Raw genomic sequence first — 26,878 nt, forward strand, 5'->3', positions numbered from 1 at the left:
ACTAGTAACTAATTTAATGAAAGATAAGAGGATGCAAGAGAATGAAATCATTAATGCTTGGCTTTATCAAGAATATATTTTTTTTCACCACAGATATCCGGCTCACTGCGACCACTTAATCTAGTTCATAGATCAGTTATCATATCAAGTGGTTTCATTTCCCTCTCAATCGTAGTTGCGGGGAGTCAAAAAGTAATCCTCTCTATTAAATTCAATTTCAACCAACTAACTATTGGTAGAATATATTGTACTATTAATATTATTACATAAACAATTTATTTATTTGTTATTATTATTAGGCTAAATTGCAGTTTTGGCCACCACGTTTCATAATTGTGCGATTTTGGCCCCCATGTTTTACATGTGCGATTTTGGCCCCCCACGTTTCATAATTGTGCGATTTTGGCCCCCCACATTTCACATGTGCGATTTTGGCCCCCCACACGTTTGCCCCCTTTTGCATTTCTTGGTCCACGTTGACTATTTTGACCAAAAATTACTGACATGAAATATTTTTGACACGTGTCTTAATTGTATTGGCCAACCAAAATTTATTATTATTATTTTTTTAAAAAAAAATTAAGAAAGGTCACGTGACTTTTTTTGGGGGGGGTTAATTATTATTTTTTTGACAAAATAGGTGCAAAAAATGGAACCAAGATCTCATCTTCTTCTCCATCAGTAAAATAATCTCTTTGATCAATTTCTTCAGGTTATATCACAGCTTTCCAAACAAAATTCGAAAAAGCCTTATGGCTGCTCGCGAATTGCCTCATATCACTCATCGGCGGTGCATTCTTCCGTTCACGACAAACCCAAAATTACCATCCGATTTCCTTTCCATAAATTTGGGTTTGGTTAAAAATATTCCATGTCAGTAATTTTTTGTTAAAATAGTCAACGGGGACAAAAAAATGCAAAAGGGGGCAAACGTGGGGGGCCAAAATCGCACATGTGAAACGTGAGGGCCAAAATTGCACAATTATGAAACGTGGGGGGCCAAAATCGCACATGTGAAACGTGGGCGGTCAAAATCGCACAATTATGAAACGTGGGGGCCAAAACTGCAATTTAGCCTTATTATTATTACTCATAAAAAAAATAATGTTCTCTAGCTCCTTATATAAACACATAACCGTCACTTGTTTATTTAGCAACACTACACAAACAATCTCCCAATTTCTCCCTCTTTCATATTTCCCTATAAACTACTAAAAATGAGTGGTTTTAGCTTAAAGGGTTTCACATACATGCTTCTCATTGCAATTATTATTTTGTCTTCAAATTTTGAAGAGTGCATTGCAAGAAGAGGGAAACATTGGAGGCATAATAGAGAAGAGATGGCTTCTTTGTTGAAGAAGAAAGGAAAGAGTCATGGTAATGGACATAACCACAATGGTGGAGGAGGAACAAAATCCAAGGTTTCTCCACCACAAAAAAGTACTCCTTCACCCTCACCTCTACCACCACCACCACAAGATGATGGCCCTTTAACTCCACCACCACAAACTAAAATTGGTGGGTCATCTACCACTTTCAATGTGCTAGATTTTGGAGCTAAAGGAGATGGGAAAAGTGATGATACAAAGGTAAATAAAAATTTGAATATCTCATTATACTCGACCGATCGTATAAGTTATTTTTCAATATTTTAAAAACTGAATCAGGCATCAAACGGAAGAGTCATTAGGCTGTGGTTCAACTGCTTCAAACCATTCAACGTGATATGCAAATGCAATTGAAATGCTCAAATAACCAAATTGTAGATATAGTAGATAGTGTCGGTTCATAGTTTAAAAAGTTGATTTTATCAAGTTGAATTTTAAAACATTGTCATTTGTTTCACAAGTTAACTCAAAAATCTAAGATTTTTAAGGAAATTACTAATAAAAGGAAAGTGACACAATTATAATTGTGTTGCCAATTCATTAATCTTCAAAATTAAACTTTCATAGATCCCTGGTTGGTGCGTATGGAGAAGCATTTGTTGGAAGATGTCAACCCCTTAAATGGATCTCAGTTATCTCGAGGGGATTAGTTTATGCAGCCGCACGCGGAGATACCTTTGGTTTACCAAAAAAAAAAAATTAAACTTTCATTACAAAATTATAATATTGACACAATGATTAATATGGTTTATGAATTTCTTAAATATTTGATTTTGGTACCGTCCGTGTGTTTGGAATATTTTGTTTAGCAAGTAATCATTTGGGTTTAGCTACCTAAGTTTATGGTAAAATAATAGTACTATGTGCCAAAAACATTAATAGTACTATGCAATTAGGAACATAAATAATTCCTCTAATTTTATTTGCTTCTCTTTTTTATGTTTGGAATGTAGCTCTCATGTTGGTAATATATGCCGTTAAATAAAGTTCATAATGACATTCATTGAAAGGTAAGTAGTGAGAGAAATACAATAACTGAAAACACTATTAGAATAAACCAAAGACAAAGAGATGGGACCTAGTACTTGTATGATTCTTGTTAAGACAGTTAGGTCACGATTCCAATAGTAATTTAATTCCTATAGGCTATAGCAGACTCATATGTGCACTATGTTTGTCTCATATCAACAATAAGATTTCTAAATATATATCTCTTTTCCATAATATTTGTTATTTAGGAATATTAATAAAATGTTATCTAATTTATGAATAAAAATTTCTTTTGCCCGTGAACCTCATTCTTTTCTTTTTTTGATAATCCGTGAACCTCATTCTATCATAGAAATTAGTATACTTAATAATTTTCTTAACAAGTGTGCATAATTGTAAACAATACTCAAACTGTTGAAGTACAAATTTACTTAACTCTCGACTGAATTTTAGATCAATCAGACTCATTTTCTTTAAGGGGTTGGAGAGTTAAAATGAAATTACATTTATTTTATGATTTACTATTGATAATTTATGATTACATCTAATTGTCAAAATATATTTCTCTTACACCTATAATAATTATTTATATTATTGACAAAAAAAAAAAATACCTTATTTACATTACATTCACATTGGTACAGTATTTTTCTTATCTTTATAAGTTTTTGGTTGAAATGAAATGCAGGCATTTGAAGCCACATGGGCAGAAGCATGTAAAGTAGAGGCATCAACAATGCTCATTCCAGCAGATTATATCTTCTACGTGGGGCCCATTGTATTCTCAGGCCCATACTGTAAACCCAGAATCGTTTTCCAGGTATCATTTTCTACCACTTAATACATGTATTGTAAATATTTATTTTGTTTCCCCAATAGAGTTTAGATAAGATGTCGCGGGTCTTCTAACTTAATCAAATTCCTAGATTCAATTTCTGGCATGAGCATGTAGCAGCGTAGAAGATACCTAATTTACGCAACAACAAAAAATTAATTTTTTTCTTACTTTCCCTTGTCTAATTACATCCACTTATTATATTATACACGTGACTGTCCCTTTAGGTATTAAATTATGTAGTAATGGACAATATAGTTGTAGGCTAATAAGGTTAAAAAAAATATTCCAGGTTGATGGGACCATAATTGCACCAACAAACTCAAATGCTTGGGGCAGAGGACTATTACAATGGTTGGACTTTACAAAACTGGTTGGATTTACCATTCAAGGAAATGGCATTATTGATGGAAGAGGATCAGTATGGTGGCAAGACACTCAATATAATGATCCTTTAGATGATCAAGAAAAACTCTTATTCCCTTCAAACAACACGGTTGGAAGTCCGCCAATACAGGTAATAGTCTCTTCATTTCTGACATGCACTTTCGCAGATTTGTCTCCTTTAAAGTGAGTAACTCGTTTTAGATAATGAGTAATATCAACCATCATCGATAGTTGATATTACATGCAAATATATAATAAACCGTCAAACATAGATATAGATATAACAGTGTTACCAACGCATACACCAGTAGTAATAATTGGTATTAGACATTGACATGTGTCAGACACTGGACATGCCTTCGATTTGAATTGTCAATGCTACATAGTAGATTACGAGCATGTTTAAATACTAGCTTTTGATTTTCTCATTAACGGTTGAGGTTATTCACTTTACTCTCCATTGATTGTACTAGATTGAAAGTTCATATGGAGGAAAAATGCCAGCCATCAAACCAACTGTGAGTAACATTTTAAACCTTTTTCAACAGCAATTTGATTTATGTTTAGGAGAATTTAAGAACATAATGAAAATAATTTTTGTTTGTGTAACAGGCAATAAGATTCTATGGGAGTATTAATCCAACCGTGACAGGCATAACAATTCAAAATAGTCCACAATGTCATCTCAAGTTTGACAACTGTAATGGAGTCATGGTTCATGATGTTACCATATCATCCCCTGGTGATAGTCCTAACACTGATGGCATTCACTTACAGAACTCCAGAGATGTATTGATATACAAAAGCACTTTAGCTTGCGGTAATAATTCATTATTTTGATAAATTATTACTCATTTCCATTTACTGGAACAAACTTTTATATTGCTGTAAAATGAAGGACTTAGATGAATACAAACCTTTAAAATGTAGTTACACTGCAAATCTTTATATTACGGTAAAACACAGTTTATGCAGCTGAAATTGCGGTTGCGATGCCGTTGCAGAATGCAATTTAGAACTATGAGGATGACCTTAATAGTCCGAGTTGGCTAACTGTTGTTTTTAATTTTTTAACTGTTATGCAGGAGATGACTGTATTTCAATACAAACTGGATGCTCGAATGTATATGTTCACAATGTCGACTGTGGACCGGGGCATGGAATCAGTATTGGAGGTCTAGGAAAGGATAATACTAGAGCATGTGTCTCAAACATTACTGTTCGGGATGTGAACATGCACAACACAATGAATGGTGTCAGAATCAAAACATGGCAGGTAAAAAAGATTCCTAAGTTGTAGGTTATAAGACAAAATATTTGTTCCACAAGCTGATCAGAAAGGTTTATGATGCAACATAATGGTTTTTTATGTTGCCGGAACTGTAATACACTAATACAATCAAAATTGAGGCCGCATCGACCGCAATTCCTTGCAAATATCAAAGATCGTGATGCGGCCACAATTGTAATTTAAAACATTGATTGTGATGACATTGGTAATTCTATTAACTGGACTGATTGTGAATCTTCCACGAGAACGTGTTAGTTAAAATCAACTGCATTCTGCATAATTTGTTAAGGCAATGAAAAATTGTTAATTGAGATAACTTTATATGCAGGGTGGATCAGGCTCAGTACAAGGAGTATTATTCTCAAACATACAAGTTACAGAAGTTCAATTTCCAATTGTAATCGACCAATTCTACTGCGATAAAAGAAACTGCAAAAATCAAACAGCAGCTGTGGCTCTCAACGGAATCAACTACGAAGGTATAAAGGGAACATACACAGTTAAGCCGGTTCATTTCGCATGCAGTGATAGCTTGCCTTGTGTAGATGTTTCTTTAACAAGTGTCGAATTACAACCTGTTCAAGAAAAATACCATCTTTATGATCCATTTTGTTGGGAGACTTATGGTGAATTGAAAACTACAACAGTTCCACCAATTGATTGTCTCCAAATCGGAAAGCCGCCGAATAACCGGATTCAGACAGCTCATGATTTATGCTGATCAAGGAATTTTAGCTAGTTAGATAAATTAAATTATAATGTATATTATTATATATAAGTCTTATTTAATAGGAATTTTTCTTCATTAGTATATACTGGCCCTGCAATTAGCAAGAGGTCAATAATAGTGTGTGATTATAGTCAGGTTTGTTAGTTATATGGTATTGTTTGAGTGTGAGGTATCGTTATACATGTGATTGATAGCATATATAAATGGAAATATTGTCCTTAAATTCAATACAATTTATGATTTGAGGTATTTTAATCAAATGACTAGACAAAAGAGCATACTATATTGATGATTATACAGAGAATGAGAGACATTTCTGCATCTACTTCAGGAACTAATTAAATAGAGAAAACTTATGCATGTATACACAAGAACCACACATGACATAAAACATGAATAATGCATATGAAGGAAAATTCAGAGTACATGGACTAGGCCTAAGCCCAACTCAGCGTCGAGCTCGGCCTAAAGCCACGTGTTACCGCCCAATGACCATTGAAGCTGACTGGCATCAGAATGATTGACATTTAGAGTCAATCATGATTTTTCAGCCGTTATTCCCACAGCCATTAATGTCGACGATGCCAGATTCGCCCTCACATTAATGGCATTGGTTCCACGCTAGAGACTATATATACTCTTCAGTCTTCTCATGCAAAAGGGTCGGTATTCTATTCTTATTCTCAAATCTCTCACTCTGATCAGGTCCCAATTCTAAGTCCCAACAATACATAGCCTTAATTTCATAGCAACAAGATGGGATTTCTCCAGAAAAAAAAATCTAACTAACTAAGAAATTGTAGAATAAATGCAGCGCTATTTAGTGTTTGTGTTCGGAGAGTGAATTGGAACTTATCTTTATATTAGAGACGTTGGGCAGAGAGAAGCGGCAAGAATCAACTCGAGCAGCAACCTGTTTCTTCTTCTTGTCTCTCTCTTCCTCTTACATCATCTTCTACCACAAAATTTTAAACTAGGAACAAAAACATTAAAAACAAACTATTACAAAATCTACGGTGAAAGACCTCATTTTCACCCCTAACAAATCAATTTTACAAAATCTATGGTTAGATTGAAAGTTTATATCGTATAAATTATTTATAATGTTTTTTAAAGAAATCTATTAGAATATAAAACCGTTATTGTATCATTATTGTATCATTATTTGTATCATTATATTAGGAGATGCCATATTAATTTATATTGATTAGGAAATTATTTTGATGAGTCAACACTGACTCAATATGGTTGTACATATACAGATTATGGCATAATGAAATGATCAAGGAAACAATTCTATTATGGTATCAATAGCCTCACCCTCTTAGCAACCCTAAGTTCATTGTTCTGTTTCATCCAAAAAAAAAAAAAAAAAAAACCAACGCCGCCAGCAAATATGTTTCTTCTAAATAGTTAGTGGTGCACCATATTTGTTCCTCAAACAATATTATATCATCATCCAGTATTATACTATAATAATCATCCACCGCATATACTTTGTAACCCACTTTTGAAACCAATTGTCTCCTATTTTTACATTACAACCAAACTCACCATGGCAGATCACTCGATCTCCCGCACTCCTTCCCCAAAACCAGCATCTGAAAATATTCCTTCTAAAACCATTAATCACACAATTCATCCAGCCCTCACCGTCACCAACATCACAAACTTCATTAAAATCACTCTTGATATCGAGAAAAGTCAATACAACACATGGTCTGAGTTGTTCAAAATTCATGCTCAGGCATACGAGGTTCTTGATCATATAATTCCTCCCACCGAAACAAATACTACCTCCTCTTCACCATCCCTCAAAGAAACTGACCCAACCTTGTGGAAACGTCTTGATGCCATTGTTTTACAATGGATTTATGGTACTATTTCCACCGATCTCCTCCACACCATCATTGAACGTGACTCTACTGCCCAACAAGCTTGGAACCGCCTTTTTGACATTTTTTTTGATAATAAGAACTCTCGTGCTCTATATTTAGAGCAAGAATTCTCAAGAGTCAACATGGAACAATTCTCAGATGCTTCTTCCTACTGTCAACATATCAAGACTCTTTCTGATCAACTCTATAACGTTGGTGCACCTGTTTCCGAAGAACGCATGGTGCTTCAACTTGTCTCCGGCCTTTCGGATGCTTATGCTAATGTTGGCACTCAAATCCGCCACTCAGCGACTCTTCCTCGTTTCTACAAGGCACGGTCCATGGTTGTCCTAGAAGAAACAGCACTAGCAAAACGGACAACACCAAACACCGACAACTCTGCCTTTCTTACTTCTCAGGAAAATAACTCTAATTTTCCTAATAATAACCGTGGTGGTCGTGGTAATAATAACAATAGTGGTGGTCGTGGCAGTCGCGGTGGTCATCATAATAACCGTGGTGGAAGGAACCGCGGTCGAGGTGGAGGTCGAGGCGGACGATCACACCACAATCAACAAGGGGCATGGAACCAACAAACCCCACAACAACAGTGGGCTTATCCTCCTTGGGTTACACAGTGGCAGCCATGGGCCACCCCTCCTTGCCCATATCCTACAACTGGAAATTGGCAGCAATCATTCGCTCCTAACCGTCAACCCGGCATTCTTGGACAGAAACCACAGCAGGCACATGTTGCTTCAGCGCAACCGTCATACACACCAACTGATATTCAGGCCGCAATGCACACTCTATCTATGGCTCCTCCTGATGAACAGTGGTACATGGATACAGGAGCCACATCTCATATGACGGCAAACAAAGGTAATCTTACGTCTTATTCCAATATTAGTAATCGTATTACTGTTGGTAGTGGTCATAATATTCCAGTTATTGGTCGTGGTAATGCATTATTAACAAATTCTCATACTCCATTGACCTTGAATAATGTCCTGCATGCCCCCAAATTAATTAAAAACCTTATCTCTGTGCGAAAATTTACCATTGATAATGAAGTTACAGTTGAATTTGATCCATTTGGTTTTTCTGTGAAGGATTTTCAGACAGGGATGCCGTTAATGAGATGTAATAGCTCGGGTGAACTTTATCCTCTTACTCCAAGACCATCCACTCAAAGCACAACACCATCTACTTTTGTTGCTTTATCCAATAATTTATGGCATGATCGCTTGGGACATCCGGGAGCATCTATTTTGAATTCTCTTCACCAAAATAAATTTATTGTCTGTAATAAGTTTCAGAACAATTTTGTTTGTCAGTCTTGTCAATTTGGAAAACAAGTAAAACTTCCATTTTATGAATCTTTGTCTCACACTTTATTTCCCTTTGATATTGTGCATAGTGATCTTTGGACATCACCAACTCTTAGTTCCGGTGGCCATCGTTACTATATTTTATTTCTCGATGATTTTACGAATTTTCTATGGACATTTCCCATTGCAAACAAGTCTCAAGCTTACTCTATTTTTCTCAAATTTCATGATCACATTAAAACACAATTTGAAAGAGATATAAAATGTTTTCAATGTGATAACGGTAAAGAATATGACAACACTTCTTTTCATAAATTTTGTGAGCAAAATGGAATGAGTTTCAGGTTTTCTTGTCCTCACACATCACCTCAAAATGGAAAAGCCGAAAGAAAAATTCGCACTATAAACAATATCATACGTACCCTACTCGCACATGCTTCTCTACCACCCTCTTTTTGGCATCATGCTCTTCAAATGGCTACTTATTTGTTAAATATTCTTCCAAACAAAAAGTTAGCTCTTCAAACACCAACTACAATTCTTTATCAAAAACTTCCTTCATACTCTCATCTTAAAGTCTTCGGATGTCTCTGTTTTCCATTAATTCCTTCCACTACTAGAAATAAACTTCAGCCAAGGTCAAAACCATGTGTCTTCTTAGGATATCCCTCAAATCATCGAGGATATAAGTGCCTTGACTTGTCCAATCATAAAATATTCATTTCTAGACATGTTATTTTTGATGAAAATGTCTTCCCTTTCTCTAACTCACATACTCCCGAGTCCTCATGCTATGAATTTTTGAATACAAGCGACAAACCTTTTCCATATCACACATTCCCTACATTGACCACACATCAACCAATAACTCTCCCTCCTACTTCTATCTCGCCACAACCCACAATCATTCATCACCCTAACAACTCGGCCTCACACCACCTCTTGGCCTCACCCTTAAACACCTCACCTACACCACATCAAACACCAATTAATAACATAAACCCCACAAATTCTCAACCAACACCTCCCTCTAACACACCCTCTCCCAATACCATACCTACACCTCATGATCCTTTAGTCAATCCCCCATTATCTCCTCAGATGACCACCCGAGCTCAACATGGCATTTTCAAACCACGCCAACTCTTCAATCTCCACACCTCTACTTCACCCGTCATTTCTCCTTTACCCACTAATCCCATTAATGCATTACAAGACCATAATTGGAAAATGGCTATGAAAGACGAATATGATGCTCTTATTGAAAATAAGACGTGGGATTTAGTACCACGTCCAACTAATGCTAATGTCATTCGAAGTTTGTGGATTTTCAGGCATAAGAAGAAGTCAGATGGTTCCTTTGAAAGATACAAAGCTCGTCTAGTGGGAAATGGCTCTAACCAACAAACTGGCGTAGACTGTGGTGAAACATTTAGTCCAGTGGTAAAACCAGCCACTATACGAACGGTTCTTAGTATTGCTATCTCAAAATCATGGTGTTTACATCAGTTGGATGTCAAAAACGCTTTCTTACATGGCAATATTAATGAAACCGTCTACATGCATCAACCTCCCGGTTTTCGTGATCCTCAACATCCTGATTATGTATGCTTGCTGAAGAAATCCTTGTATGGACTTAAACAAGCCCCTCGTGCCTGGTACCAACGTTTCGCAGAGTTTGTTGCTACCTTAGGATTTTCACATAGTGTGTGTGATCATTCTTTATTCATCTATCATTATGGCAACGACACAGCATACATTCTACTCTATGTGGATGACATCATTCTAACTGCCTCATCTGATACTCTTCGTCAGTCCATCATGTCTAAACTCAATTCTGAATTCGCCATGAAAGATTTGGGTCCCCTCAGTTACTTTTTGGGTATATCTGTTATTAGACATTCAGGTGGAATATTTCTATCTCAACATAAATACGCTGAAGAGATTATTGAGAGAGCTGCCATGTCATCTTGCAAACCAGTTTCCACACCAGTGGACACCAAAGCAAAGCTTAGTGGAATCTCAGGTAATCCATATCACGATCCCTCTGAATATCGAAGTCTTGCAGGTGCATTGCAATATTTAACTTTCACAAGGCCTGATATAGCTTATGCCGTACAACAAGTGTGTTTATTCATGCATGATCCACGAACACAACACATGACTGCCTTGAAGCGAATTATTAGGTACCTTAAGGGTACAATTACCCACGGCCTACATATCTCTCCTTCCCTAGTTGATACACTCACCACATATACTGATGCTGACTGGGGAGGGTGTCCAGATACTAGAAGATCCACATCCGGGTACTGTGTTTATCTTGGGGATAATTTGGTCTCTTGGTCTGCAAAACGACAACCAACCTTATCCCGTTCTAGTGCTGAAGCAGAGTACCGTGGAGTTGCTAATGTTGTTGCTGAATCATGTTGGCTTCGAAACTTACTTTTAGAACTCCAGTGTCCGGTAACAAAAGCTACTATTGTCTACTGTGACAACGTCAGTGCTGTCTACTTGTCAGGAAATCCTATTCAACATCAACGCACCAAACATATTGAAATGGATATCCATTTTGTTCGTGAAAAGGTTGCTAAAGGTCAAGTACGTGTTCTACATGTTCCGTCTCGTTATCAAATAGCTGACATTTTCACAAAGGGCCTTCCGCTGCAGTTATTTGATGATTTCCGAGATAGTCTCAACATTCGTCAACCTCCAGTTTCAACTACGGGAGTGTATTAGAATATAAAACCGTTATTGTATCATTATTGTATCATTATTTGTATCATTATATTAGGAGATGCCATATTAATTTATATTGATTAGGAAATTATTTTGATGAGTCAACACTGACTCAATATGGTTGTACATATACAGATTATGGCATAATGAAATGATCAAGGAAACAATTCTATTAAAATCGAAAATTATTTGATATGTTGTTGAAACTAGGGGTGGCAAAGTGGGCATGCCCGCCCCGTTTAAGCCCGCCCAAAAGCGGGGCGGGGCGGGGAAACTTAGGTGTCCGGGTTCAACAACTCAAGTCTGCCCGTTTATTGGCGAGTTGGCAGGTTGGCGGGCCGGGCCGCCAAATACTTTTTTTTTTTTTTTTTAACTATTTGAATTATAAATTCACAATTCTTACATCTTAGTTGATGTTAAAAAAAATACTAGCACTTACAATTACCTTAATTAAACTAATACTTACAATTACCCTTAATTAAACTAATAGAAACATCAACTAAGTTAATAAATAATTCATTACAATATAAGATAAAAGGATAAATACTAGCAAGTGATAATTCCCATTTGAAACAAGCAAACAAGCTGGAAGTCAATTTGTGGGTAGACGAAGTAGCGGAAGATGTAATGCTTGTGGAAGTTGTGGTAGATGAATTAGGAATGGAAGAATAATTCTCAAAGAGACTGTACAACTTCTTCTTAACTTCTTCCATTTTACATTTAGAAGTAAGTGGATCAAATTTTGAGTAACAAAATTCCAAAGTAGAAAGCTTTATCCTTGGGTCAAGAACCTCTCCTAGAGCAAGCACCACACTATTTTCAATAAAAGTAAAAAAATATAAAAAAAATTAAAAAGCCCGCGGGCTAACCCGCCCCACACCGTTTTTTAGGTGGATTAGGCGGGGGCGGGCCACCTTAAGGTAGCGAGCCGAAAACCTCAGCCCAGCCCAACAAAAATGGTGGGTCAAATGGGTCGGCCCGGCGGGTCTGGCCCGTTTTGCCACCCCTAATTGAAACCATCAAAATTAATAGTTTATGCGTTTTAATTGATAAATACTTAAATGTACCTTAAAACACTAAATAAGAAACTAATATAATTATTTTTTTTTTAATTTTTTATAGTTGTGCATATATTTGGTTTTTATTGAATAAATTAAAAATTAGTTTTTTTTTTTTTTATAATTAAGGCTGGTGGTACCCTATAAAATTAAAATTTTGGTTTATTTAGTAAAAAAATAGCACCAAATATTGTATCATTAACCGTCAATTAAACTAACTATCTATTAGTCATTAACAAACATGGTTTAACCTTATCTTATCCAATATCCACATCCCACAAGACAAACATCAGTAACCTCACTCCATCATCATCTTCAATGTCATTGGTTAAGAACAACCACTATTACCTATAGCATCTCATAGTTCCAATCCAATGGCTGAAAACAAAGACATTGAAACTGTTATCAGGAGAGTAACCTCTGTAACCAACCACCTCATTTCCTCTCCAACAACATCACCACCTCAACTTATTTCCTTGTTTCACACTTCGGGGAGTTCTAGGAATAATGATAGCTACCAACGTGTTCATGGTGATGTTCCCTCTCATGATGTTGTTTGGAAGGTTGCTTCTGATGATCAAGGACAGGATTTCACTGACATTGTTTATGAGAAATCTGTTGGTGAAGGAATTGCTAAGGTTTCTTCTCTTTTCTCATTTTCTTTTTACTTCACTTTTTTTTTTTTTATTTATAATAAAATATAGGATGAATCTGGTTACTCTAAGTATTATACTCATAGTAGTTAGTGTCCGATTTGAATAGACTTATTTGAGCTTATCTACCGACATAAGTTTGGATACTCTAAGTCTCTGTTCGGTAAAATTAAGTTATAAATAAGGTAGATGATAGCTGAAAAAATAGCTGATGGCTTACAAACTAACTTATAACTGATAATTGATAGCCTATGAAGCACGGACACCAGACACGACACAAATACTGACACGGCGACACCGATAATAATATGAGAAAATGACACAATTTAATGTAATTATAAGTGTCGGTGTCCGACACCAAAGTGTGTCTGACACCGGGATACGCCTAATCCGAGGAGTGTCCGTGCTTCATAGTTGATAGCTGATGACTTATACCTTATAGTAGTTAGTGTCTCATTTGAATCTGATAGAATCTGACTAAACAATTGTATATATATTCTATTAGAATCGACTTATTTGAGCTTCTCTATTGACATAAGTTTGGTTGCTCTAAAAGGCTATGTTTGGTAAATAAAATTAAGCTATAAGCTAGCCGATAACCGAAAAGCCAGCTGATGGCTGAAAACCTAGCTTATAGCCGATATCTGATAGCAGATGACTTATAGCTTTCACTGATATAAGTTATAAGCTAGCTTTCTCATTTTCTTTTTACTTCACTTTTTTTTTTATAGTAAAATATTGGATGAATTTGGTTACTCCAAGTATTATACTAATAGTAGTTAGTGTCTGATTTGAATCGACTTATTGGAGCTTATCTACTGATATAAGTTTGGTTACTCAAAGTATTTCTCTATGCTATTGCTAGACAGACCCTTAGTGTCTGATTGAATGGACTTACTGAGTTTATTCATTGACATAAACATGTGTGAGACTGTTTTAAAGAGTTTATGGAAAGAACTTATGACATGTTTGTAAGTTGTTTTCTGCTTATTCGAGTATGCTATTCGTGATAACTTGTTAAAACAGATTATAACTTATATTTGGAAACACTTAGAATTTATTTAATGTTTTAATATAGAAATAATTGATGACGTGTCTATACATTGATTTCAGCTTACTTCCATAAGTTTTATAGCTTATGCAAAAACGTTTGACATTTTTTTTATCTTTTGTTATAGAAATAAGTTATATATATATATATATATAATAAGCACTTATGTTATAAGCATTTATGCTATAGTTGCTTAATTAAGTTGTTATTCAAATAGTTAGTCCTTATTTTGTCTATAAATCAAGTATATGAAAAATAACAGATAATCTCCAAAGTATATGAAATCAATTCGATTATCAGAATATAGGATGGATTTTGTATAATTAAGGACTAAATTGAAGAAATATTGATGAATTATGGGTGTAGCCTTTTTTTATTCAATTTTGGAGATGTTGGCAATGTTGCAGATTAGTATAAATAGGCCAGAGAGAAGGAATGCTTTTCGACCTCACACGGTTAAGGAGCTTATTCGTGCTTTCAATGATGCTAGAGATGATCCCTCTGTTGGTGTCATCATTCTCACTGGAAAAGTATGCCTCTTTTGCTACTTCATTTTTCTTATTGTTTTTATAAAATTTATTAAAGGGCATGTTGAGTTATGAAATGGATTAATTAACTTGTTAATCAAGTCATTATCATACAACTGATTCACCATTCACTTGTTATGTGACTTAAACATTCAATTTACTGATCACTATATGGTTTGGTTCAACTGATTTTGGATTTTCCGTTGGTTTTATTTATCAGCATTTAACTCATATATAAGCTTAACTTGATGGAAACAGTTATTGTTTCTTAATTAATCATGATGCTTTTAGTATGACTATAAACCAGTGTTTCTAAAACTGATCCAGAAAGTTCAACAGGTTGAACCTTGAACCGTCCTTTACTACGGTTTGATTATTTTGACTGTTAGATCGCAATTTCATTCTGGTTCGAGCAGTTTAAATTGATTGCCTTGATTTAGAGGTCTCATGACAGTTCCATATTCAGCTGTGTAGAATTGATTAATTTTAATTAAATGACATATTGATGATGTAGGGAACAAATGCATTTTGTAGTGGTGGTGACCAAGCCTTGAGGACTGGAGATGGTTATTCTGATCATGAAAATATCGGTCGCCTTAATGTGTTAGACTTACAGGTATGTATTGATTCATTCCAGATTTTTCTATTTCTGTGAGTGACAGTGATTCCCATTACGCAAGATATCTCTTTGGCAGGTTTTATGAGGCATTTATTTCGATGGAGCATGAATCTTTTATGTTTTCCAGTATAATGTTGTTTGAGAAAATCATATTTTTGTCATCCAAATTGTAAGGTGAAATTCTGGTACACAGTAGACAAGTGTTGTCCACGATGTGCAGACACTTGTCGTAACACTTGTCTTAGCAGTAAGAACAATAAAACAGAGCATTAAAAACATATACTGAAAAGCATAAACGACACACATAATTGTTAACCCAGTTCAGTCTAACAGCCTAATCTGGGGATACCAATCCAGGAGGAAATTCACTATCAGCAGTATTAATTCAGAGCTAAACTCCCCCGTTTACAACTCCTCACTTAATCCCTACCCAATGACACTTCTACCTAGGAACTCCTAGATATGAGACCCCGTCTCACTCCCCTCAACCTTACAACCAGTAAGGATTTCAATAACAACAGAATGGAGACACTCTCCTTGACAAAGATGAAGACACACTTCAATGACATTAACACCTAGCCAACGACTAAGTTCACAATTTGGAGTTGCTTAAAAGCTTCCTCCAACTACAATACTCAACTCATTACCTACAGGTTTCTGAGTGAGGACACGGTGACCATCTCACAACCCGAGTGGTTCACTTTACACCAACTCTCCTAGAGAGTGGCTTAAAGACACGAAACCCTTAAAAGTCTACATCTTTGATATTCTATTTTTGCTTCAAGTTTCGGTGAATAAAACAGGGTTAGCAGCAGCACCCTTTAAATAGCAGAGCCTCGTGGGCTTTTCACAATGCTTCAGATCCAAGAAATCTTCTAGATGCAAAATATATATTTTTACTGAATCTTTCTTTGCATCAAATATTCCTCCCATAAATATATTTGTTGTAAATATATTTTAAAATTAAATCTTCTAATCTTCTTGAAACACAAAGATTTAATTGAAATAAATCTTTTATATTTTCTGCAGCAATCTTCACGAGATATATTTTTGAAACAAATATTATATTTTCTAAAAGTTATTTTATTCCTTTAGAAAATAGAACTAGGGTTCAGCTGCCTTTTGAAACACATTGATCACGTGCGCCTTGTTGAGTAAGATACCACGAAACAATTCTTCAATCAAATCTTCGAAAGATTGAGTAGAAAATAAAAACGCTAGCTGACGCGCAGTTCAGACAGACAGGTGTTGTTCCAATGTGTACACACATCTGTCTCAACACATGTCGTATGCACATATGTCTCAACACTTGGCTAAAAGATGTTTTTGCAAAATGTAGCCAACATACAAAAACCCAACATAAGGGTTGGTTAATTTAGTCCTCAAATTTACGAAATTGCAGTTTAGTCCCTTAACGTCAATCAAAACCAATGAAAGTGGAAGGGACACTCCTCAGATTAGGCATGTTAGTGTCTGTGCCATATTCGGTGTCGGTGTCTATGTCCGTGCTTCATGACTGACTGAAATATATTCTTGAATAGCCTCGTGCTACATCACATGTCTCTTTGTTATTCTTATACTTTGGTTTTCATTCTTTTCTCCTATTACAGGTGCAGATTCGCCGCCTTCCAAAACCAGTAATTGCAATGGTACTCTCTTTAACTCTTCGTACCTTTATTCTTAATCTCATTTTTTCTGCTCAAAAGCCTTCTACAGCTGCAAATTATTTGCTAACATTAAAACAGGTTGCAGGGTATGCTGTTGGAGGAGGGCATGTATTACATATGGTTTGTGATTTAACCATTGCAGCAGATAATGCTATTTTCGGCCAAACCGGTCCTAAGGTGCTTCAATAATTTACCTTTAGCATTTGTATTAATCAAACATTTAATCATAAGATAATTTAGTTATAGACGAGAAAGTTTATTTGCCGCCCCTCTTACTTCTTTGTAACATCTTTTGTTTTTGTATCTATAAAGGTTGGAAGCTTTGATGCTGGTTACGGAAGTTCTATCATGTCGCGTTTGGTGAGGATTAAAATAAAACTGCTTTGTTTGCTGTAATATTTTGATGTTGTTAATCCAAAAGATAAAAAATCATGCTTCTTTATACAGGTTGGTCCGAAAAAAGCACGCGAAATGTGGTTTCTCGCAAGATTCTATACGGCTGTCGAAGCAGAGAAAATGGGCCTTATCAATACTGTTGTACCAGTAAGCTCTTTTCCATTCAAAGAATTTTCAACACTGTAATTTTAGTTTCTCCTTTAAAACTAAGTTTGGAATTGCGTCCGAATGTCGTTTAGGCTTTAGCCATTACATTTCGGAAGCTACAGATTGTTGGTTTCAAATGGCATTCTCTAGTTTATTCATCACATAACAAGTCCTTATATAGGAGTACATCACACACAAGCAAGTACACACACTTACAAGTACTTAACTTGTTAGCCAAGCCACTTCAGGCCAAGCCAGGCCAAGCCTGCTTGCCTTGCGCGCGCGCCTAACCTTGCTCATTGGCACGGCCTAAGCCTGCTGAGCCTAACCACAAGCTAACAACACTAACAAACACTCCCCTAAACTGAACACATGTGAACAGTTTATACAAAAAAACAATAACAAACAATCATTCTAGGCTATGACCATCACTTACACCTAGCTTATCCCTAAGATTACAAAACGTTTCAAGCTTCAATGGCTTGGTCATGATATCAGCAAGTTGCTCCATTGTGCTGCAGTGGCTGAGCTCTACCACTCCTTCTCTAGTCAAGTCCCTCAAAAAATGATACCTCACATCTATGTGCTTACACCTCCCATGCATCACTGGATTCTTTGACAGCTTAATTGATGAGCTGTTATCACACTTTATTATAGTACACTCCTGCAGCTGGCCAAGCTCTGCAAGAATCCTCCTCAACCAGATACCTTGGCAAGCACAAGAAGCAGCTGCTACAAACTCTGCTTCAGTGGTGGATAGAGTGACAATGGCTTGCTTCTTTGAAGACCATGATACTGCACTTGAGCCAAGCATATACACATATCCAGATGTAGATTTTCTATCATCTAGATCACCTGCATAATCACTATCAGACCATCCAACCAATGTCAACTTCTCATTCCTTCTGTACCAAATGCCAAGTTCTAATGTCCCTTTGAGATACCTCATTATTCTTTTGACTGCAGCCAAGTGAATCTCAGTAGGCCTCTCCATATATCTAGCCACCAAACACACAGAAAATGTCAAATCAGGCCTAGATGCAAGCAAATACATCAAGCAACCTGTCATTTGTCTGTAATTAGTAGCATCCACCAATTTTCCACTTTCATCTCTGATCAATTTGTTTCCAGGCACAATAGGGCTACACACTTTGTTACATTGATCCATTTTGAACCTCAACAAAAGTTCTTTTGCATACTTCTGTTGACAGATGAAAATCCCACCATCAAACTGCTTTACTTCTACTCCAAGAAAGTACCTCATTTTGCCTAAATCAGTCATTGAGAACTTGCTTTTCATAGAAGTTTTGAATTCTTCAAACATGACTTCATTACTGCCAGTAAAAATCAAGTCATCCACATACAAACTCACAATCAACACATTCTTCTTATCATCTTGTTTTATGAACAATGTATGCTCATGAGGACACTTCTGAAACTTTTCTTGAGCAAAGTAAGATTCTATCTTACTATACCATGCCCTTGGAGCTTGCTTAAGTCCATACAAGGCTTTCTTCAGCTTATACACTTTTCCCTCTTGCTTATTGTAACCTGCTGGTTGATCAACATACACATCTTCAGCTAAGTCACCATGTAAAAATGCACTTTTCACATCCAACTGATATACATTCCATCCATGTGAAGCAGCTAATGCAAGAATGGTTCTAATTGTATCCCATCTGGCTACAGGAGCAAATACTTCATTGAAATCAATGCCATATTGCTGACTGTATCCTTTAGCTACTAGTCTGGCCTTGTACTTTTCAACCTTGCCTTGTTCATTATATTTTGTTTTAAAAACCCATTTCACACCAATCTTCTTCATACCTTGAGGAAGATCTGTCAATTCCCAGGTTCCATTTCTCTCAATAGACTCTATCTCTTGATCCATTGCCTCTCTCCATACAGCCAATTTCACTGCTTCTTCAAAGCAAGTTGGATCCTCATTATTACTAAACACAGCTAGATTTTGCAATTGTTCCTCCTCTTGCAATTCAGAACCAGTCACATAATCTCTCATCCAGCCTGGAGGTCTTCTGGCTCTTTGCCCTACACCATCCTCTGTGTTATCATAGTTTTCTTCACTAGTGGTGTCCATGTCACTATCACTTTGAACTGCTGGTTCAGTAGTGACTGGATCAACTTCAGCAGGTTCAGCTTGTACTGAATCTTCAGCATCATTGTCTATTAACTCAATTTCCTTTTTGTCACTTATTTCATTCCATCTCCATCCTTGTTTTTCATCAAAAACAACATCTCTGCTAATGATTATCTTCTTCTGCACAGGATCATAGAGCTTGTAAGCTTTTGATTCCTCACTAACCCCTAAGTGAACACACTTGACACTTTTGGGATCTAGCTTCTTTCTATGGACATCAGGCACATGTGCATATGCTATGCAACCAAATACCTTGAAATGAGATACTGAAGGCTTCATTTCACTCCATGCTTCTTCAGGTGTTCTATCTTTCACAGACAATGTTGGGCTTCTATTGATGACATGTGTGGCCCAGACTACAGCTTCTGGCCAAAACCTCTTTGGTACATTCATCCCTGACATCATACTTCTCACCATATTCATTAATGTCCTATTTTTTCTTTCTGAAACTCCATTTTGCTGAGGAGTATATGCTGCAGTTAATTGCCTTTTGATTCCATGTTCACTGCAGAAATCATTGAACTGGCTTGAGGTAAACTCTCCTCCTCTATCAGTTCTAAGACATTTAATCTGATGATCTGATTCCTTCTCCACTAATGCTTTGAATTTTCTGAAAACTTCAAATGCACTGGACTTATCTTTCAAGGGATAGGTCCAAGTCTTTCTGCTGAAATCATCTATGAAGGTTATGAAATATCTGCAGCCTCCATTGGAAGATGGATTGATTGGCCCACAAATATCAGAGTGAATCAATTCTAACTTGCTTGAAGCTCTCCATGATGCTGTTTTGGGAATAGAATCTCTGTGATGCTTGCTAATCACACAATCAGGGCATAATTCTGCTGAATCTTTCAATATAGGCAGGCCTTTCACCATTGTTCTCTTTGCAAGAGTCACCAAACCTTTGAAATTAAGATGGCCATACCTGCAGTGCCATATATGTTCTATATCCTCATGTTTTGCTACAAGACACTGAGGCATCATAACTGGTGCAAGCAAAACATACATTCTATTGGCTGTCATAGGAGTTGAAATGATCAATCCTTTTTCTTCATGAAATATCTTGCAGGTGTTCTTGCTAAACACTATAGTAAGATTTTTCTGTTGCAACTGGCCAATACTAAGCAGGTTGTTCTTAAGATTTGGAAGATAATACACATCACTAATCACACTTATCTTCCCTTCTAAATGCAGCTTAAGATTTCCCTTTCCCATGACAGACATAATGGAGTTATCACCAAGTTTCACAGTTTCTCTAAAGCTGGAATCAAAATCAAATAGCCATTCTTTGTTGCCTATCATGTGATTACTACAGCCAGAATCAAGGAACCAAACCTGATCACGTGTGTGAGCTGTTACTTCTTGAGCCATCATCAAGAGTTCTTCATGTTCATTGAATTCAGCATAGTTTGCACCTTCTTTCCAAGATGGACATTCACTCTGATAATGTCCCAGCTTGTGACATTTATAACATTCAACAAATTCCTTAGAGATAGGATTGGATCTACCTCTTCCACGCCCCCTAGAACCACGTCCTCTTCCTCTGGTGGTGGTGGAATTGCTTGAATTGTTGTTACCTCTGCCAAGATTGGAGGCTTTCAGAGCTTGCTCTTCATCCTTAGCTCTGTGCCTCTTCATCCTTCCTTCATGTACAAGAAGGCTGCTCTGCAACTCATCAATAGACATTGTAGTAACGTCTCTTGATTCTTCAATTGAGCAGATAACATATTCAAACCGCTGAGTCATAGATCTTGTGATCTTTTCAACAATAGAGGCTTGAGATAATGTTTCACCTTGTGCTGTCATCTTTGTAGCAATTGCAAGAGTTCTTCTAAAGTAGTCATCTACTGATTCATCTTCTTGCATCAACAATAGCTCAAATTCACGCCTCAAAGATTGCAATTGAGCGCGTTTCACCCTTGTTGAACCTTGGTATTTCTGTCTCATAGATTCCCAAATACTTCTGGATGTGCTTCGATCAAGAATTGTTTCAAGAATTGCTCTATCGATGGATTGATACAAGTAATTCTTGACTTTAAGATCTTTCAACTTACTTTCCTCTGCAGCACGTATCTGTTCTTGCGTTGCATTTGCAGGAGCAACGGATACACCATGTTCAATCAAGCTCCAAAATTCCTTCGATCGCAGCAGATTTTCCATGAGCTCAGCCCAATGATCATAGAATCCTTCGAACTTTGGAATAGATTGATGAAATGGTGTATTAGAATCTGCCATTGATAAAGCTTGGTGAAGCTTTACGTTGGAGGAAGAAAGAAAGGAGAAGAGAAAGAAACGGTTACACCGTTGTAACTAACTTTTTTCTGTTTTTGCAAAACTGGATTTTGAGGTCTCCTGATACCAATTGTTGGTTTCAAATGGCATTCTCTAGTTTATTCATCACATAACAAGTCCTTATATAGGAGTACATCACACACAAGCAAGTACACACACTTACAAGTACTTAACTTGTTAGCCAAGCCACTTCAGGCCAAGCCAGGCCAAGCCTGCTTGCCTTGCGCGCGCGCCTAACCTTGCTCATTGGCACGGCCTAAGCCTGCTCAGTGGCAGCTTGAGATTGTTATACAATTTCTCGCTGCAAATAAAAACAGACATCTAATGAGATTGTTATACATTTTTCACTAAAAAACATTCGCAGAATGACACGTTTATTAACATCAAGCTGATACTTATAGTTGATGTAACGTTTTGATTGATGTAGCTAGAGAACTTAGAAAAAGAAACAATCAAATGGTGTAGGGAGATACTCAGAAATAGCCCAACTGCAATTCGGGTTCTCAAGGCTGCTATTAATGCAGTTGACGATGGCCATGCCGGACTTCAGGTATATCACTATTAATATTCTATGTCCAACTTGGTATTTTTTAACCCTTCACTTAGTTCATTATATGTATTTATCTGAATTATAGGAAATGGGTGGAAATTCAACATTGATATTTTATGGCACTGAAGAAGCAAATGAAGGTAAAACTGCATATATGGAGCGTAGACGCCCAGATTTTTCTAAGTTTAATAGAAGACCATAAATAGAGGAATAAAACTGATTTTGTTCATGTTAGCTCTTGCCTCTAATTTATTAATTTTCAATCATCAATATATAATGTATTTGAGGCTGGTAAGTGGTAATATTGATTTGTGAGCTATAGAGGAAAATAATGTTTATCCTTATTTTTTGTGTGTTTCACTCGGTTGAAATTGCTCTTATGCAAACTATTATCTTATAAGTCTAAAATAAAAATGCAAGTGAGAAAAAATATTATTTGATTATATGTGAGTTAGGGAGAAAAAAGAAAAAATAATAACTCTTTTAAGGACCTTAATCATGGTATCAGAGCCTGGTTAACCATGTGCTTGATTGGGAGTAGAACTCAAGACCACTTGATGAAGCAGGTCCTGACACCATGAAACAAACCACTCGGCCAAAGAGTTCAATTTGTTAATTTGCGTTAGAATTTTAGTAATTAATGCATATGTAATTACGCAATGAGCTTGGTTTTGTCATTTGACACATTTTTAATTTATTTAAAAAATTACCTAGGATGAAATATGAATGTTAAGTTGTTTAAAAAATAAAATAAAATGAATGTTAAATCTAAAATTCAATTTGTGTAAAAAACGAGCAAACCGCTATTTTAATTTTTGGAAGTGTAACTTGTTTTTAACGAATTTTAGATTTAACATTGATTTGTGAATGTATTGAGATGCCAACACTTTAATTAGTGTAGTTTTTATCTATGAAGCACAGACATTTTTTATCTATGAAGCACGGACATTGACACGTCGATACCGATAAAAATTTGAAAAAATGGCATAATTTAGTGTAATCATAAGTGTCGGTGTCGGGGTTGTAAATCGACACGTGTCCGACACGGACACACCTAATCTGAGGAGTGTCGTTGCTTCTTAGGTTTTTATTAATAACTTTGCTCCTCAAATATGTTTTTAACCGGTCAATTTAATTATCGAATGTATTTTTTGTTGGTTAATTTAGTCAGCGAAATTAACAAAAGAGGTACTATTGATGTGTCTATAATTTTGAGGCAAGTTCTACCATTAACAACTACATGATATGGTTCATGATGCACAAGACGTCGATTTCATTATAACGAATACGAATTTTATAAAATTCACCGTTGGATTGAAAAAATCATTTGTGCCAATACCGTTAAAAATTGAAAATCATTTGATATGTTATTGAGGCCCGTCAAAATTAACATTTTATGAATTTTTATTAAATACCGTTAATCTTTATGAGTCTCAATACCGTTGATTTTTGTGCCAACAATACCGTTGATTTTTTTTTGCTTAACTACACATTTGGTCCCTTACGTTTATTTTAGGTTTCAATTTGGTCCCTTATGTTTACAAAATATCAATTTGGTCTCTTACGTTTATTTTAGGTTTCACGTTAGTCCTTTCCGTTAGTTTTTTCATTAACACCTTTTGAACAGTACACATGTCAGTGTGTCCAAGTACCACATGTCTATCCATCCACATATGCAAATTGGCTAACACATGTGACAAAATTTGTGGAATTTTTATTTTGTTAAGAAGGAAGAACCTGTTATATGTGTCTCATAGGATTTGCACAAAAATTAGTTACTCTTGAACAACGGTTAACAAAAATAATAATTTATGACAGGCTCTTTTTTTTTTATCAAGAGATATATCGTTATAATAAGCTATTAGGGTCACACTTAATAATTATATTAAAAAAAGTTCACTAAAATTAATAATTTAGAAACAATATTAATAACAAATAACAATTTGTCAAAAAAAAAAATTGTAAACAAAAGAAACATCCATAACAAATAATAATTAACATCCAACTTTAAAGAATATTAAGAAACAATGCTAATAATAATAATAATAATAATAATAATAATAATAATAATAATAATAATAATAATAATAATAATAATAATAGGCTTAACTACACATTTGGTCTCTTACGTTATTTTAGGTTTCAATTTGGTCAATTTGATCCCTTACGTTTATTTTAGGTTTCAAGTTAGTCTTTTCCGTCAATTTTGTCACATTTGGACAGATACGTGGCACTTGGACACACTGACATGTGTACCGTTCAAACGGTGTTAGTGACAAAATTAAAACCTAAAATAAACATAAAAGACCAAAATGTGTAGTTAAGCCATAATAATACTAACAATTAAAGTTGGTAAATATTGTCAAAAAACAAAATAACCATGACTAAAAACTTAGATACTAACTATTAATTCCTCACCCTTTGAGCTTTTATTTTTATTGTTTTCTTCATGTTTGATAAGTCAACTGGATTCTCCAACTTTTCACATCCTTCAATTACAGACTTCTTATCATCAACAAGTACAAAGCATAACTTGTTGTGGACGTCTCTAAACGACCAAATATTGAGAAGTTGAGCTATTTCAAATTTATTTTCTGATAAAACATGTTTCCAATTTTGTACAAGATTGTAAACACTACTAGTGCCCATGTACCACTTCCTCAAAGACATTGTGAAGTTTCTGAAACAAGGGTCCAACATAATCACTTTTAAGTCACCCCCCGGTTTATCCTTTTGATCCTCTAATGTCTCCTTTTCTATGTCAAGGAGAAAATCAAGATTTTCTTTTTTAATCGGCATTGAAAGACGATTTTTATCTTCGTCGAGATCTGACGAATATAATTTCTTACACATGATATATTTGATATCACGGCCATTCAACTCTTTGATTTTGTTCTCGACACGAGTAGGCAATTTTGGTGGTGATGATGGCACGGTTTCCTTGTCTTGTTTTTTTGGTTCCCTCTTCTCCTTTGGCTTTGATTTCGCTATTCTTTCTTCATGATGAGACATGCTACTTTCATCAATTGAGCAACATCTTTCTTTGTTATTCACTTTCTCTCCTTTCATTGTGCATGTGCTACCTAAACCAAAACTTTCACTGATTTCATCTATTTGTGCTAACTCTTGTTCAGTATAAAATTGTGGAGCCTCTTGGGATAATATTTTATTCAAACTAAAGTTAAAAAGAGGGTTGAATTCCTTTTTCTTATTTTCCATCAATTCATTGATCTTCTTGATTGCCATAGTTTTTTTGTTTTCCAATGTGGCTTCCATATTTTGAAACGACGATGCTATGAGCTTCAAAATATGGTTTTTCCCCTTCTTTGTGAATAATGTGTTTGTTTATAATAACTCAAGAGAGTATTTATATAAGAGTGTTTGTCAAGATTTAAAATTAAAAAGCAAACAATACTATTATTTTATCATATAATAAATCACAAAGATATACTAAAATTCTAAATCATCCTAATTTTTTGACCAAATAAAAAAAGATTTGTTTTTTTTTATACAGTAAAAAAAATTGATATCAATAATCGAGAACATTAGTGAAAAAAAAATTCAATATCATAACATGTCAACTGATTTATTTTGCCGCATTTCGAAGAAAAAAAAACTGATTTATTTCGCCCAAAATTTATTTGTTATATTTATGATTGCAATTTTTTTTTTGTCCGGTAGTATAGTAACAAGAAATCCCGCCCTTAAGGTGGATAAGTGGTGTGTTTGGGGTTCGAACCCCAACCCCTAAATATAAAATGTGATGTCCATCAGTTAAGTTTCATGGGGACTTATGATTGCAATTTTAAATCTGGTAAAAAAATACATGCATGATTTAATGCAAAATATATGATACATAACAAACTTTTCTTTGGGTCAACGTAGAGATAATAACAAACTTTTCACGTGAGTTTATCTCAATTGGTTATGTATTCAAGAGTCGAAATTCGAATCCCGGACACTAATAACTTTTAAAGTGGAATTTCTAAACAAAAAAATAATAACAAACTTAACATTAATTTATGATTATTTGGATAACTATTAAAACAAAGTTTTTTTTTAAAATTTTTTTTTTTACTTTAGTTGGTTCAGATAATTTTTAAAAAATTCTTAACAGATTTTTTTTTAATAAATTACATGTATCACTATACTTTATTTTGACGTTGTTTAGTTTTAATGGGAAGAAAACAAAGTA

The 26,878-nt window shown here is 35.3% G+C and overlaps 3 protein-coding genes across 3 annotated transcripts; 2 read left to right on the forward strand and 1 right to left on the reverse strand.

Annotated features, from left to right (window-relative positions):
* The first annotated feature begins 1,158 nt into the window (after positions 1-1,158).
* LOC123924362 (polygalacturonase At1g48100-like) lies at positions 1,159-5,849 on the forward strand. Its single transcript, XM_045977224.1, has 7 exons — positions 1,159-1,589; positions 3,067-3,198; positions 3,506-3,730; positions 4,074-4,118; positions 4,213-4,420; positions 4,686-4,876; positions 5,220-5,849. Exons 1-7 carry the CDS (start codon positions 1,218-1,220, stop codon positions 5,610-5,612), a joined length of 1,566 nt encoding a protein of 521 aa, XP_045833180.1. The 5' UTR covers positions 1,159-1,217; the 3' UTR covers positions 5,613-5,849.
* A 7,010-nt stretch (positions 5,850-12,859) lies between these two features.
* LOC123924556 (1,4-dihydroxy-2-naphthoyl-CoA synthase, peroxisomal) lies at positions 12,860-23,027 on the forward strand. The gene is made up of 9 exons (XM_045977500.1): positions 12,860-13,261; positions 14,735-14,857; positions 15,369-15,470; positions 17,084-17,122; positions 17,219-17,317; positions 17,453-17,500; positions 17,588-17,683; positions 22,561-22,683; positions 22,769-23,027. Exons 1-9 carry the CDS (start codon positions 12,998-13,000, stop codon positions 22,883-22,885), a joined length of 1,011 nt encoding a protein of 336 aa, XP_045833456.1. The 5' UTR covers positions 12,860-12,997; the 3' UTR covers positions 22,886-23,027.
* Positions 23,028-25,089: 2,062 nt separating this feature from the next.
* LOC123922971 (B3 domain-containing protein At2g31420-like) lies at positions 25,090-25,929 on the reverse strand. The gene has a single exon (XM_045975625.1). It carries the CDS (start codon positions 25,927-25,929, stop codon positions 25,090-25,092), a length of 840 nt encoding a protein of 279 aa, XP_045831581.1.
* Between the last annotated feature and the right edge of the window lie 949 nt (positions 25,930-26,878).

The sequence above is a fragment of the Trifolium pratense genome, linkage group LG4 (assembly GCF_020283565.1).
Source record: "Trifolium pratense cultivar HEN17-A07 linkage group LG4, ARS_RC_1.1, whole genome shotgun sequence".
NCBI classification, from domain to species: domain Eukaryota; kingdom Viridiplantae; phylum Streptophyta; class Magnoliopsida; order Fabales; family Fabaceae; genus Trifolium; species Trifolium pratense.

What these genes read in the sequence shown, in the direction of transcription:
- LOC123924556 (XM_045977500.1), top strand. Translation starts at nt 12,998, where the DNA reads ATGGCTGAAAACAAAGACATTGAAACTGTTATCAGGAGAGTAACCTCT. An exon ending in CAAAACCAGTAATTGCAATG is followed by an intron (nt 17,123 to 17,218) that starts GTACTCTCTTTA and finishes ACATTAAAACAG; the next exon opens with GTTGCAGGGTATGCTGTTGG. An exon ending in GTTCTATCATGTCGCGTTTG is followed by an intron (nt 17,501 to 17,587) that starts GTGAGGATTAAA and finishes TTCTTTATACAG; the next exon opens with GTTGGTCCGAAAAAAGCACG.
- LOC123924362 (XM_045977224.1), top strand. Translation starts at nt 1,218, where the DNA reads ATGAGTGGTTTTAGCTTAAAGGGTTTCACATACATGCTTCTCATTGCA. An exon ending in CAAAAGCACTTTAGCTTGCG is followed by an intron (nt 4,421 to 4,685) that starts GTAATAATTCAT and finishes ACTGTTATGCAG; the next exon opens with GAGATGACTGTATTTCAATA. An exon ending in TCAGAATCAAAACATGGCAG is followed by an intron (nt 4,877 to 5,219) that starts GTAAAAAAGATT and finishes CTTTATATGCAG; the next exon opens with GGTGGATCAGGCTCAGTACA.
- LOC123922971 (XM_045975625.1), bottom strand. Translation starts at nt 25,929, where the DNA reads ATGGCAATCAAGAAGATCAATGAATTGATGGAAAATAAGAAAAAGGAA.